Below are 14,873 nucleotides of genomic sequence, written 5' to 3'. Positions count from 1 at the left end.
GAGAAATACTCAGCAGGTAAAGGAACAGGATAAATGCCCACCAAACCAAACAAAAGAGGAAGAGATAGGGAACCTACCTGATAAAGAATTCAGAATAATGATAGTGAAAATGATCCAAAGTCTTGAAAACAAAATGGAGTTACAGATAAATAGCCTGGAGACAAGGATTGAGAAGGTGCAAGAAAGGTTTAACAAGGACCTAGAAGAAATTTAAAAAGTCAGTATATAATGAATAATGCAATAAATGAGATAAAAAACACTCTGGAGGGAACCAACCGTAGAATAACAGAGGCAGAAGATAGGATTAGTGAGGTAGAAGATAGAGTGGTAGAAATAAGTGAAGCAGAGAGGGAAAAAGAAAAGTGAATCAAAAGAAATGAGGACAACCTCAGAGACCTCTGGGACAATGTTAAAAGCCCCAACATTTGAATCACAGGAGTCCCAGAAGAAGAAGACAAAAAGAAGATAATACTTGAGGAGATAGTAGTTGAAAACTTCCCTAAAATGGGGAAGGAAATAGTTGCCCAAGTCCAAGAAACCCAGAGACTCCCAAACAGGATAAACCCAAGATGAAACACCCAAGACACATATTAATCAAATCAACGAAGATCAAACACAAAGAACAAATATTAAAAGCAGCAAGGGAAAAACAACAAATAACACACAAGGGGATTCCCATAAGGATAACAGCTGATCTTTCAATAGAAACTCTTCAGGCCAGAAGGGAATGGCAGGACATACTTTAAAAAGTGATGAAAGAAAATAACCTACAGCCCAGATTACTGTACCCAGCAAGGAGCTCATTCAAATATGAAGGAGAAATCAAAAGCTTCAGAGACAAGCAAAAGCTGAGAGAATTCAGCACCACCAAACCAGCTCTCCAACAAATGCTTAAGGATCTTCTCTAGATAGGAAACACAGAAAGGGTGTATAAACTCAAACCCAAAACAACAAAGTAAATGACAAGGGGATCATACTTATCAATAATTACCTTAAATGTAAATGGGTTGAATGCCCCAACCAAAAGACAAAGACTGGCTGAATGGATAGCAAAACAAGACCCCTATATATGTTGTACAAGAGACCCACCTCAAAACAAGGGACACATACAGACTGAAAGTGAAGGGCTGGAAAAGATATTCCACACAAATGGAGACCAAAAGAAAGCAGGAGTAGCAATACTCAGGTCAAATAAAATAGACTTTAAAATAAAGGCTGGATTGATCAAAGGATCAATCCAAGAAGAAGATACAACAATTATATATGCACCCAACATAGGAGCACTGCAATATGTAAGATAAATGCTAACAAGTATGAAAGGGGAAATTAACAATAACACAATAATAGTGGGAGACTTTAATACCCCACTCACACCTATGGATAGATCAACTAAAAAGAAAATTAACAAGGAAACACAAACTTTAAATGATACAATAGACCAGTTAGACCTAATTGATATCTACAGGACATTTCACCCCAAAACAATGAATTTCACCTTTTACTCAAGTGCACACAGAACCTTCTCCAGGACAGATCACATCCTGGGCCATAAATTTAGCCTTGGTAAATTCAAAAAAATTGAAGTCATTCCAAGCATCTTTTCTGACCACAATGCAGTAAGATTAGATGTCATTTACAGGAGAAAAACTATTAAAAATTCCAACATACAGAGGCTGAACAACACACTGCTGAATAACCAACAAATCACAGAAGAAATAAAAAAGAAAATATGCATAGAAACAAATGAAAATGAAAACAACCCAAAACCTGCAGGACACTGTAAAAGCAGTGCTAAGGGGAAAGTTCATAGCAATACAGGCATGCCTCAAGAAACAAGTCAAATAAATAACCTAAGTCTGCACCTAAAGCAACTAGAAAAGGAAGAAATGAAGAGCCTCAGGGTTAGTAGAAGGAAAGAAATCTTAAAAATTAGGGCAGAAATAAATGCAAAAGAAACAAAAGAGACCATAGCAAAAATCAACAAAGCCAAAAGCTGGTTCTTTGAAAGGATAAATAAAATTAATAAACCATTAGCCAGACTCATCAAGAAACAAAGGGAGAAAAATCAAATCAATAAAATTAGATATGAAAATGGAGAGATCACAACAGACAACACAGAAATACAAAGGATCATAAGAGATTACTATCAGCAACTATATGCCAATAAAATGGACAATGTGGAAGAAATGGACAAATTCTTAGAAAAGTACAACTTTCCAAAACTGAACCAGGAAGAAATAGAAACTCTTAACAGACCCATCACAAGCACAGAAATTGAAACTGTAATCAGAAATTTTCCAGCAAACAAAAGCCCAGGTCCAGATGGCTTCACAGCTGAATTCTACCAAAAATTTAGAGAAGAGCTAACACCTATCCTACTCAAACTCTTCCAGAAAATTGCAGAGGAAGGTAAACTCCCAAACTCATTCTATGAGGCCACCATCACCCTAATACCAAAACCTGACAAAGATGCCACACAAAAAAAGAAAACTATAGCCCAATATCACTGATGAACATAGATGCAAAAATCCTTAACAAAATTCTAACAATCAGAATCCAACGACACATTAAAAAGATCATACACCATGACCAAGTGGGCTTTATCCCAGGGATGCAAGGATTCTTCAATATCCACAAATCAATCAATGTAATATGCCACATTAACAAATTGAAAAATAAAAGCCATATGATTATCTCAATAGATGCAGAGAAAGCCTTTGACAAAATTCAACATCCATTTATGATAAAAACTCTCCAGAAAGCAGGAATAGAAGGAACATACCTCAACATCATAAAAGCTATATATGACAAACCCACAGCAAACATTATCCTCAATGGTGAAAAATTGAAAGCATTTCCCCTAAAGTCAGGAACAAGAGAAGGGTGCCCACTTTCACCACTACTATTCAACATAGTTCTGGAAGTTTTGGCCACAGCAATCAGAGCAGAAAAAGAAATAAAAGGAATCCAAACTAGAAAAGAAGAAGTAAAACTCTCACTGTTTGCAGATGACATGATCCTCTACATAGAAAACCCTAAAGACTCCACCAGAAAATTACTAGAGCTTATCAACGAATATAGTAAAGTTGTAGGATATAAAATCAACACACAGAAATCCCTTGCATCCTGTACACTAACAATGAGAAAATAGAGAAATTAAGGAAACAATTCCATTCACCATTGCAATGCAAAGAATAAAGTACTTAGGAATATATCTACCTAAAGAAACTAAAAACCTATATATAGAAAACTATAAAACACTGGTGAAAGAAATCAAAGGGGACACTAATAGGTGGAGAAATATACCATGTTCATGGATCGGAACAATCAATACAGTGAAAATGAGTATACTACCCAAAGCAATCTATAGATTCAGTGCAATCCCTATCAAGCTACCAACAGTATTTTTCACAGAGCTAGAATAAATAATTTCACAATTTGTATGGAAATACAAAAAACATCTAATAGCCAAAGCAATCTTGAGAAAGAAGAATGGAACTGGAGGAATCAACCTGCCTGACTTCAGGCTCTTCTACAAAGCCACAGTCATCAAGACAGTATGGTACTGGCACAAAGACAAAAATATAGATCAATGGAACAAAATAGAAAGCCCAGAGATAAATCCACACACATATGGACACCTTATCTTTGACAAAGGAGGTAAGACTATACAGTGGAGAAAAGACAATCTCTTTAACAAGTGGTACTGGGAAAACTGGTCAACCACGTGGAAAAGAATGAAACTAGAACACTTTCTAACACCAGACACAAAAATAAACTCAAAATGGATTAGGAAAAGAATCTGAAAAACAATAGATATATTTTTATGTATAACTGTTTGACGTTGATGGATACCCAAAACAAACACAATAGCATAAATCAACTCTACTCATTATAAAATAAAATTAATAATAATTTACAAAATAATATGACTAAAAGGAAGTTTTCTATGAAAGAAGAAAGCCACAAACATTGAGAATATTCTTGTGATTGCCTGGGCGAGGGATTCTGAAGAAGGTTGAATTGGGAGTTAGAACCTGGAGAGGAAAACTTACACATACATACACACACACACATCTATTGATATATTAGATAAACAAGGTAATACTTATAGCACAAGGAACTGTATTCAATAATCTATAATAAACCTTAATGCAAAAGTATATGAAAAAAAATTTATGTGTAACTGAATCACTGTGATGTTTATAATAACAGATTTGAAATCAAGCAGAGTTCAATTTTTTTTAACATTTTTAAAAATAGAGGTCCCAGCATAGCCATTTAATTCTGTAAAATGTATATAAGAGTGATTTTTGTAGCAGAAGTTTTTTTGAAAAACCTAAATAAATCAGTAGGGAAGTTCATAGAGAATTCTCTGGAGGTCCAGCTGGGGACTCTAGGCTTCCAGTGCTGGTGGCTCAGGTTCAATCAAGTGTGGGATATTTATGATAGAACAAAATGTCACTCTTACACTGAATGAATGGAAGTCCATATGTATCCCCATAGAGCAATCTCAAATAAACTGCTGAATGAGAAAGATCTCTCTTAGGACCACTTATTTCCACTTAAAAACTGCCAAGAAAAACAACAACGTTACTCATGATATATATGGGTAATAAAGTCATCAAAACGAAGGTTCTGGGCTCGGGAGAGTAACAAAGAGAATTCTACCTTTGTCCCTAAAATGTTCTTTCCTTTTACATAAAAAAATCTGAGCCCCAAATTGACAAAATGTTTAAATTTTTCATTCTGAGAGGTGGACAAGTGGGTGTTTAATTACTCTTCATCCTTTCTTCTATTTTTAAATTTTAAAAAGAGCCAAGTTAAAGAAACAAAGGACACAGGGGTCCCAAAGGAACTGTGTGGTGACTGGGATGCCCGTGCAGCACCCGGGAGAATGGTGGGCAGGGCGCTTGTCCTCTAAGAGGCGCAGGGAAGAAAATTCAGAATTTTCCCTGAATATTTCCCTGATATTCATGGGGTGTGTATACCCCTCAATTTGCCCTTTCTCATGGGCAGGGGTAAAGGCCCCTGTGAAGCGTGTGGGTGAAGCAAGTCAAGATTTTGCCAGCAGCTTACCGTCTCCAGCTCCGACTCCAAGCTGCAGTTTTTAATTTGTGGGAACACCTCGCTGTACTTGCTGGGGTAGGCAGACGCCAGGTAATCTTTCACTTGCTCCAGGTTGTTGGCTGTCAAAAAGCCATCTTCAAGGTCGAAAGAATTGGTCAGCAGCAGAATCACCCTGCAGAGCACAGCAGCTGATTACAAAGGTCACTGTCGCCAAACCCTCTCCCACTTAGGGAATGTGCTGACTGTTGAGCTTTTAAAGGACAGGGTGATTGTAAATGACTTTGAAGGAGCCTCAGATAGAAACAGTGATAATCAAAGGAACCAGACCCACACTGCTGGGTGGGCTGTTTTACCCTCTGGACCAGCATTGTCAGAACCTCCAGCGATGATGGGCAAGTTCTACATCAGTGCTCTCCAATCTCGTACCCACTCGTCATGTGTGGCCACTAAGTACTTGAATCAGGCTAGAGCCACTGAGAGGCTGATTTCAACTACCTTATACCAAGATGGAGACCAATCTTAAATCAAGAATGGATGCATTTGAACTGTGGTGCTGGAGAAGGTTCTTGAGAGTGCCTTGGACAGCAAAAGATTAAACCAGTCAATCCTAAAAGGACATCAACCCCAAATATTCATTGGAAGGACTGATGCTGAAGCTCCAATACTCTGGCCATCTGATGCAAAGAGCTGACTCACCGGAAAAGATGCTGGGCAAGATTGAAGGCAGGAGAAGGGGGTGACAGAGGATGAGATGTTTGGATGGCATCACTGACTCAATGGACATGAGTTTGAGCAAACTCTGGGAGACAGTGAAGGACAGGGTAGCCTGGTGTGCTGCAGGCCATGGGGTGGCAAAGTCAGACATGACTTAGCCACTGAACAACAGCAACAAAACAAAATTTTAGCTACTGTTCATTCAATTTACATTTAAATTTTGTAAATAGCCCCTTGTGGCTAGGGATTGCTGTGCTGGACAGCATACCTTCTAGATGATGTTTCTTATGTTTTGGGTAAGGGGGCACCAGAAAGATTCTGCAAGCTCCACGGCTCAGCTGGGGAGCTCTTGGTTACTTCTGAGGCGGGGGAGATGGGGCAGAAGATGCTGGTTTCTCACGTGTTGAATGCCCTATTGGTGCCAAGTGAGCAAAACTGCCCTCATCCCCTCAGGCAGACGCCGGTGGTTCTGATTTGAAGCCTGGATTGAGGTCAGTAAAGACACTACCCCTTGGTTTCTGGTCTCTGCCTCTTCACAGAGGCCCTTCAGCTCAGGCCTTTGCAGGCTCACTGGCCTCCTTGAGGCTGGGTCCAGCGGGTGGCCCAGGCTTACTTGTTCAAGCAGCTCTCGTAGTTGAAGGTGGCCTTGAAGCCATAGATGGAGAAGGTGACGATGCTGGCAAAGATGGAGGTGGAGCTGTTGATGATGGACACGATGATGGCGTGCTTCTGGCAGTTGTTGGAGGGTTCGTTGTAGCTGGCGAAGGCAATGAGGCTGCCGAACCCCAGGCCGAGTGAGAAGAAGATTTGGGTGGCTGCGTTGATCCAGGCCTTGGGGTTGGCCAACTGCTCCATCTGTGGGGAGCAGTTGGGGGTTAAAGCCAGTGAGGACAGGGTGGGTGAACCCCAGATGGGAACCCCAGGCACTCAGACCAGCAGGGGGCAGGGGCGCAGAGAGGGGAAGGAACTGGCCTGCGGCACACAGCCAGCCAGGGCAGGCCTGAGGCTCGAACCCAGTACTCCTGGCCTCGCCAGGTTCTCAGAGGATAAAACACATCCTCACGTCACAGCCCCCCCCCCGCCCCCCACCGCCTCTTACCCAGAGGAGACAGTATCGGATAAAATAGGAATTGAAGCCCTGGTTCATGACCCAGGCACTGCACGGGTCTGGGCTTCCAGGGATGCAGGTGCTGGTGCCTGGGGCTGACTTGTGCCCCAGCCTGACGTTAGGGGCAATGCTGCTACAGCCACACTGTCCCCAGGGACCAGACTTGCTAAACGACTGCCCTGTCCCAACGGCAACAGTGGCCCTCTTAATGAGCATCAGCTGTGGGGTGCCTGGGACAGGATCATGGGGGGCCCTGCCATGTGGATTCACCCCCATAGGGAAAGGGGTGCCTAGAAGTGCGAGCAGGAGGGTGAGCTGACTGCAGGGATGCTCCTGGGGAACAACTTGGTCCGTAGCTGGAGCGGAGGCTTTGGGGTGAGACTGGGGCAGCAGAGGTTGGGGGCAGTGAGGATGAGCGTGAAGGCGGAGCACAGAGTCACGCCCCAGCATCCACAGGCGTGGGGGCTCCCTGGCTGAGGACATGGAAGCCACGAACCTCACTGCCTGGCGGGCTCACATCCACTTCCCTGAGTTCACGACTGCTCCACTCCTGCTTGGCCTCCCCATTCCACCCATCCTGCAAGGTGGGGGGATGAATGGGGGTACCCTTGGGGCCCCTCCCCTCCAGCCCATACCTTGGGAGTGAACATGTACAGCAGGCCATTGGTGGCTCCATGGAGTGTGAGGCCCCTGACCAGGTAGATGAAAAGCACACAGTAGGGCAGCAATGCAGTGAAGTATACCACCTGTGGGCACCAGAGCGCAGAGTCAGCTCCCTGGAGAAGCAGGGACTACAGGGCCCTTAGGCCCAACGAAGGCAGACCCGCCATCCCCACGGACGCCATGGCACCATCTTGGCTGTTTGGGCAACCAACAGCTGGGAAGGTATTGTGGTTCTTGGTCAGACACGGGTTCTGAGTTTGGGGAACTGGGTGGTGGACATGGATGCCCAAGTGTGGGACCCCCAGGAAATCTCCTGTTCAGTGGAGAAGAGGGAACAGGTCCTGGGAACCTCTGTCCTCCAGCCTCCCTTCAACTCAACCTTATTCCAGAAAGGACTTAAGGCTGCCCACAGGAATATCATGAGGTATCTGTGTAAAAAGAAAATGTAGGCAATCCAGGAAGATGCGCCCTGAGGAAAAGGAGGCTCACAGAAGAGGTGAGGTGCTACCCAGATTCTGAGCCAGACTGATCTCTGAGCTTCCCTCGTGGCCCAAGCATAGCAGGAAGCAGTCACACAGGATTTATATCACCTCTGAAAGGAAAAAAAAAACCAAAACAAAAACACACAGGAGCTTGGAGGAAGGTCAGGTACCCCCAGGACTGGGGCCTGAGACAAGCTTGGCCATGAGTGTATAAAGGAAAGCAGTGTCATTTGGTGTGCTTGTGAAAAATACAATAGCAATGCAATGGTTTTTATGAAAGGCCTCGCCTCCACGGGCTGCTGCTTTTTACGGTACGAAGTGGATTTATTTAGAGGGAAGCACACCCCACATACAGAGTGTGGGCCACCTCAGAAGGTGAGAGAGGCCTTCCATGGGCTTTAAAGGTGCCTATCGGGGATTTTTTTTGTCAACCAGTTCTTTCCCTGCTGACGTATGTCATGGGTTCACTGATGTTTTATCTTTGATTTTCATGGTAGCTTTGGAAGTAGCAACGCTGGGCAGCTTTTCCACAGAGTCTTACAGTAGAGACCTTCAAGTGCACGGACGCCCACCCGGGGCTGGAGTTTGCTTTCCTGCAGATCAGCTCGTATGTGCACCAGAGCCCCTTTGCAAACACTCTGCACGTTTTTTTGTCTGCTTGGTTATTTTCTCTGGAGGAGGGGATTGTTTGGGGTTTCTTTCTTTCTTTCTTTTTTTTTTAAGTAAAACCAGTTCCCTTCATGTTTGGTCCCCCTGTGAGAATCAGAGCCAGTGACCCAAGCCCAGCTGCACCCGGCCCTCCATTCCCACTGAGGTGTGGCACTATCTTCCCATGAATTTCCAAGGACACCTGAGTGGCACTCTGCCCTGTCACCCTGGGGATGGCAGGCAGACGTCGGGTGTGTCTTCTGTGTTGCTTCTTAAGTGAGGATATTGTAACTTGAGATGAGTAATGCACCCACATGAGATTACACGAAGATAAACCAGGTTCAAGACGGGAACGGGAAAGTGGAAAGAGAGGGCATCTGGCCAGTGAGCTGAAGGAAATCAAGAGACAACAGGGGAGGGGTGACCAGTGTCTGTAACCAGGGAATGCTCAGAGGACACACGGAGCCAGGCCTTGGTAGCCCCCATCCGCCCCCGGAGGTTAGCACGCTTCCTGGGCAGCTCTCTTAGGTCGAGACCAGGCTGGCTCACCTCTCCCCAGTCAGGGAAGCTAGAAGGATTGCTGGATGTGTGATCCAGCCTAAAGTACTTGGGAAAACCATTTGTGAATAATCTAAAAACAAACCTTGGAAGGGAAGAAAGCAGAGTCCAACAAAGAAGGCCAACACACAGCACACAGGCTTTAACAAAAGTCACCCCCATAAACAGAGCCGTTGGAGCTCCCATGACTCAGTACAAGTACAGCAAAAAAACACAACCCAATCCAAAGATGTGCAGAAGCCCTAAAGAGACATTTTCCAAGACACTCAGATGGACAATGGGCACATGAAAAGATGTTCAACGTCGCTGGTCACTAGACAAATCAAAACTACAATGAGGCGTCACCTCACACCGGTCAGAATGGCCATCATTAAAAAGTCTACACATAACAAATGCTGGAGAGGGTGTGGAGAAAAGGGAGCCCTCCCACACTGTTGGTGAGAATGTAAGATGGTACAGCCACTAGAGAAAGCAATATGGAGGTGCCTCCGAAAACTAAAAATGGAGTTGCCATATGACCCAGCAGTCCCACTCCTGGGCATATATTCAGACAAAGCTAAAATTTAAAAAGATACATGCACCCTTACGTTCACGGCAGCGCTATTCACGACAGACAAGACGTGGGAACAGCCTGAATGTCCATCAACAGATGAATAGATAAAGAAGACGTGATATATGGAAGCAATGGCCTATGACTCAGCCATAAAGAGAATGAAATCATGCCATTTGCAGCGACACGGATGGACCCAGAAGTTATACTAACTGAAGGAAGTCAGAATGGCAAATACCATGTGACATCACTTATCCCTGGAATCTAAAATACGACGCAAATGAGCCTACCTACAAAACAGAGAACAGAGTTGCGGTTGCTAAGGAAAAAGGGTGGGGAAGGCTGGACTGGGAGTCTGGGATTAGCCGATGCAAACTATAAGATATATACATATATAATGGATAAACAACAAGGTCCTATTGTCTAGCCCAGGATGCGTTAAATATCCTGTAATAAACCATAATGGAAGAGAATATGAAAAGACTGTCCATAACTGAATCACTGCTGTACGCCACAAACTAACAGCTGTTGGGGTACTTTTGTCATGGAGAGGGGCATGGCTTAAGCCGAGGAAACAGACAGTAAGTTTTCATGTCATGACATGTCCTCATTTAGCAACTTTCTCAGTGATCTGGAAAAGGGATGGCCTCATTGCTGAAACTCCAATATTTTGGCCACCTGATGCAAAGAGCTGACTCATTTGAAAAGACCCTGATGTTGGGAAAGATTGAGGGCACGAGAAGGGGATGACAGAGGATGAGAGGGTTGGATGGCATCACTGACTCAATGGACATGGGTTTGGGTGAACTCCGGGAGTTGGTGATGGACAGGGAGGCCTGGAGTGCTGCGGTTCATGGGGTCGCAAAGTCGGACACGACTGAGCGACTGAACTGAACACTGAGTCTCCACATTTGCAGATACTGCCCTTGGATCTTCTGGATCATGTTCGTGATAATTTGGCAGAGGCCAGTGGTGAAACCTTTATTCTGAGCATAAAATACCCTCCAAACTTCAAGATGGGACAGAGTGAGCTGCTGTAGAATCTCAACTTTTTGGTGGTGAGATGGGGGTTATTGGGACTAAGATGCTGACCATCACAGGGCCCTGAAACCTAAAGATAACCTACTAGACATGGTCCTGGGGTGTCACCGGACACCTAAAATACTGTGGGTAGTTCTGGTCCTGATGCCTCAAGAAACACACAGTAGGGGGACTAGACTGGTGGTCTGGTGGTCACGAATCTGCCTTCTGGGGCAGGGGTTTGATCCCTGGTTGGAGAACTAGGATCCCACGTGCTGCGGGGCAACTAAACCGGCACACCACACCTCCTGGGACCGCAGGCCACAGCCGGAGAGAGGCGCGCACGCCGCATCGAAAGATGCCACAGGCTACAGCGAGGACTGCGCCATGCTAAGACTAACACAGCTGTAAACAGACCAACCAGTGTTAGAGACACAAGGCGGGGCTGCAGAAGGCAACCGGGCTGGCCCTGAGCAAGGGGCCAGGTGGACTCGGAAGACCTTCACAAGGGAAAAGCTGGGCTTGATTAAGTCCTGAAAAGTGTGGGCCAGCAGGAGGTGTGCAATCAAAAATGATGGGGAGTTTCTGGGGCAAAGCGGGGTCTGCCTGGCTCTGCCCTCTCTACTCGGCGCCCCTGGGCAGGACTTCACCTCTGAAAGCCTCAGGTGAGTGGACAGCGAGACCTACTGGGAAGGACTGAAGACTGAAACAATGGGCGTGTCCCACCCACGATGGAGGGACTGCGAGGCGTGACTGAGCGTGAGGGGGGCACACGCGTGTCCAGAGCATCTGCTGCAGCTGCAGAGAGACGGGAGGTGAGGGAACCCCTCCAGGAAAACGTTCCACACGGAGCAGGTCAAAGAAACGTCCCCGCTCCAGCAGGACCACAAACTTAGGGACACACCGAAGAGACAAGGTTTCTAACCAGGCCTGACAGCTCTCTAGGTCATGGAACACAGCATGGACCAAAGGTTCTGAGACTCAGCTGCTCACTCAGGCCAGCTGGAGAGCTTTGAAAGCCCCAGTGCTCAGGGGAACCCCACACGGACCATCTCGGCAGCTCTGAGGGTCGGCCCGAGTTCTAGGAGCTCTCCCGGCGGTGCGGGAGCAGCTGAGTGCAGTGCGTGTCGGGGATGATGTCAACGTGACAAGCTTTCAGAGAGAGGAAAACTAGGTCGAGCTGCCTGGCTGCCCTGGGTGGTACGGGCGGGGTACCGGGACAGACATGCGCATCTTGCCGGGAATGGGGAGGTCCTCATTTTGAGATTCAGGGCTGTGACTTCCAGGACCCCGTCTCCGGCGGCTAGACTCCCCAGCGCCGGTGGCCTCGCTGCTGCCCGGGGCACTCACTCCCCCAAGCCCTACCTTGCCGGTGGACTCGGTGCCCCTCAGGATGCACAGATACACCACCAGCCAGGCCAGGACGAGGCACAGCGCCGGCTCCCACTGCACCGCCCCGCTCTCCTGGATGGACGGCGAGATGTTGAGGGTCTTCCGGTACCAGAAGTACTGCGTGGACGAGGCCTTCTCACACTCCTCGACGTAGCCCGTGCGGTTGCCGTTCAGCGGGCACACGGACCACGGCAGGGGGTCCTGTGGGGTCAGAAGACACACTACACTCAGAGGTGCGGGTGGAGGCCAAAGGTCGGGGTGGGGGGACGGGAGGCGGTCCTGAGGGGAGGCTCTTGGAGGAGGTCGCTGGTCCCCAGAGGGCAGGAGCTCCTGAAGGCAGACCAGGAGCCAAAGGCTCTCCCCAACCCCGGGCACAGGTGGGGCTCTGGCAGAGGCCCCACACTCCCAGCCATCCCGTGGGTGTCTGCTGAAAATCTCTCAGCTCTACGGCGGGTGGGAGAGACCAAATCAAAGGGACAATGGCCAGACCGTCTATGACCAATGAACTCTGACCCACAACCTCTATAGCCTCCAGCCCAGGATCCCAAACTGCAGCGCCTGCAGTCATCAGCTCGAAACAGTCAGGACTTGGTCACTGACTGCAGCTTTCTGAACCTGTGTTCCCTCCAACTCAGGACCAAGAAGAGAAAGCCAGAGACCCTCCCCTAACCAATCACACACCCAGCACAATCCCCAGTCCTCTGCCTGCCCTGCAGTCTCTGTCAAATGCAAGCAATGGGACTCCCTCGTTGTAACAAGCTCTGGATAAACAGCCTCTGCTTGCTCTCATCGGGGTGGTCTTTATTTCCGCAAGCCCCTAGCAAGTCCCAGCAGGAATAAGACTTGGGTCCTGCCCTCGCTACCTGGGTGGAGACAGGCATTTCCTAACAGTCACTGTGTGTTCGAGGGGGCTGCGGTTTGTCCCCACCACAGCCTTCTTCTGTATCTAAGACAGACGAGCAGGTACTGATGACTCCTGTTAAGCCTGAGTCAAGCTACATCCGAAGCAGTTCCACTCCTGGACTTTGCAGGTAGAGCCAGGAAGGGATTCTTCTGCATCAGCCAGTTCCAGCTGGGTTCTCTCTCCCTTAGAAACCAGAGCGCCTAAACGGTGCAGCGGTTTGGGTGAACTCCAGGAGTTGGTGATGGACAGGGAGGCCTGGAGTGCTGCGGTTCATGGGGTCGCAAAGAGTCAGACACGACTGAGCGACTGAACTGAACTGAAATGGTGCCGGTATGATGAACACGACCCAAGGCCAAGAGCTAAAGAGAAGTGCTGAACTGGGTGGGGGAGGGAGGGGGGCTAGGGTCCCACCTCTGCTCTGCCAAAAACCAGCCCAACGTGGATCAGATTTCATTAGATAAAAACTCCCCTCTGACAGAAGCAAGTCTAACCCCAGTGGGTTCAACCCCTATATTTCACAAGAAACAGGAATGAGCCCCAACAGCATTACCTGATGGGCTAGGGCCACTCCGCTGGTAAGGAGCTAGAGCCCACGTCTGTCACCTGGAAAGTGCTTAGGCCCTGTGCTGCTGGGACCCCTGGCAGAAAAACGATCCCTCCAAGCCGGTTTCTAGCGCTGACCTAAAATGCCTCCAAAGGTGACCACCAGCAACTCCCCTTGAGAGGTGGCGCCCTCTGCTCCTGCCCGTGACCCGGGCTGACCTGTGTCCAGGTCTGACCAACAGGAGGCACTGAGTGAAGCCGCGTGATCTCCTGGCCAGTTCAGAAGGCCTTGCAGCTTTTACTTTCATTCTCTGGGCCAGCACCCTGCACAGACCCTCGGGCTGGACTGCTGAGCCAGGAGGACTCGTGGAGAGAAAGGCCGCGTGGAGTAAACCGAGGTGGAAAGACAGCCAGGACTGTGCCCCCATCAGGTGGGGGGGGGGGGTCCCTGTGGACCTGAAGCCCAGACCACAGCCCCCTTGGGTCCGCCTGGCCTACGGGAGACTGACTGCGTCCATTCATTGCTGCTCAGCACAGCCTGGTCACCAACCTTGGCTACACGTACATGACTTAATCACGTATGTGTTTGAGAGGAAGGGAGGCTTTAAAAACTCTGATGCCCAGGCTGTATCGGCAGTGACTCAGATTTCACTGGTCTGGGTGGGGCCTGGGTCTCAGAGTTTCAAAAGCTCCCCCAGGTGATTCCAGCACGCAGCCAGCATGGAGAAGCTTTAAAGTATGGAAGGACTTAGACTGATCACTTCTCAGAACCCAGCCTCTCCCCCTCTGAATCACTAGGTGAGGAGGCTGAGATCCCTGCATTCACATGCTTATTAGCCTGGAGCTCCCACAGGGAAAAGCTGGAAAGCCAGACTTGGTTGGACCAGAGCAAAGACCCCATGGCCAGGCTGCTGCGTCCAGCCTTCCAGCTTCGCAAGGCCCCTCTGGAACCCGGGGCATCAGCACTGCAGGGTGTGGTCGTGATTACACAAGGGGATAGTTCTAACATGCTGGTGGCGCTAGCTGGCCCGGAGCAAGTGTGAGTGAGCGTCTGCAGCTGGAGGCACCGTCATTCCTATGGGACCATGGAGGCAGCCTCCTGGCAGAGCGGTATGGGAGGGGCCCATGGACCTGTGACGGCTGGAATGAACGGCTGAGTGATTCCAGAGTCCCTGACTTTTACACTTCTGAGGGTTAGAAAATGGTACCCCCTTACTTTAT

General features: G+C 47.9%; 1 protein-coding gene across 6 annotated transcripts in view; it reads right to left on the bottom strand.

The window, feature by feature from the left end:
• Nucleotides 1–14,873, bottom strand: part of SLC6A20 (solute carrier family 6 member 20) — a 55,239-nt gene that overhangs the window by 23,396 nt on the left and 16,970 nt on the right. For all 6 annotated transcript variants that reach the window (XR_003585985.3, XR_006057098.1, XM_042236383.2 and 3 more), the window contains 4 exons: nt 12,179–12,406; nt 7,528–7,638; nt 6,398–6,639; nt 5,080–5,242 (listed from right to left, as the gene is read on the bottom strand). Coding sequence is in view for 4 of the 6 variants with exons in the window: in XM_042236383.2 (XP_042092317.2) it covers nt 5,080–5,242; nt 6,398–6,639; nt 7,528–7,638; nt 12,179–12,406 (744 nt within the window). In the remaining 2 variants the exon portion in view is untranslated. The remainder of the gene's footprint in view (nt 1–5,079; nt 5,243–6,397; nt 6,640–7,527; nt 7,639–12,178; nt 12,407–14,873) is intronic.

Source organism: Ovis aries, chromosome 19 (genome assembly GCF_016772045.2).
Source record: "Ovis aries strain OAR_USU_Benz2616 breed Rambouillet chromosome 19, ARS-UI_Ramb_v3.0, whole genome shotgun sequence".
Lineage (NCBI taxonomy): Eukaryota > Metazoa > Chordata > Mammalia > Artiodactyla > Bovidae > Ovis > Ovis aries.
This window is presented reverse-complemented; position numbering and strand designations above follow the sequence as displayed.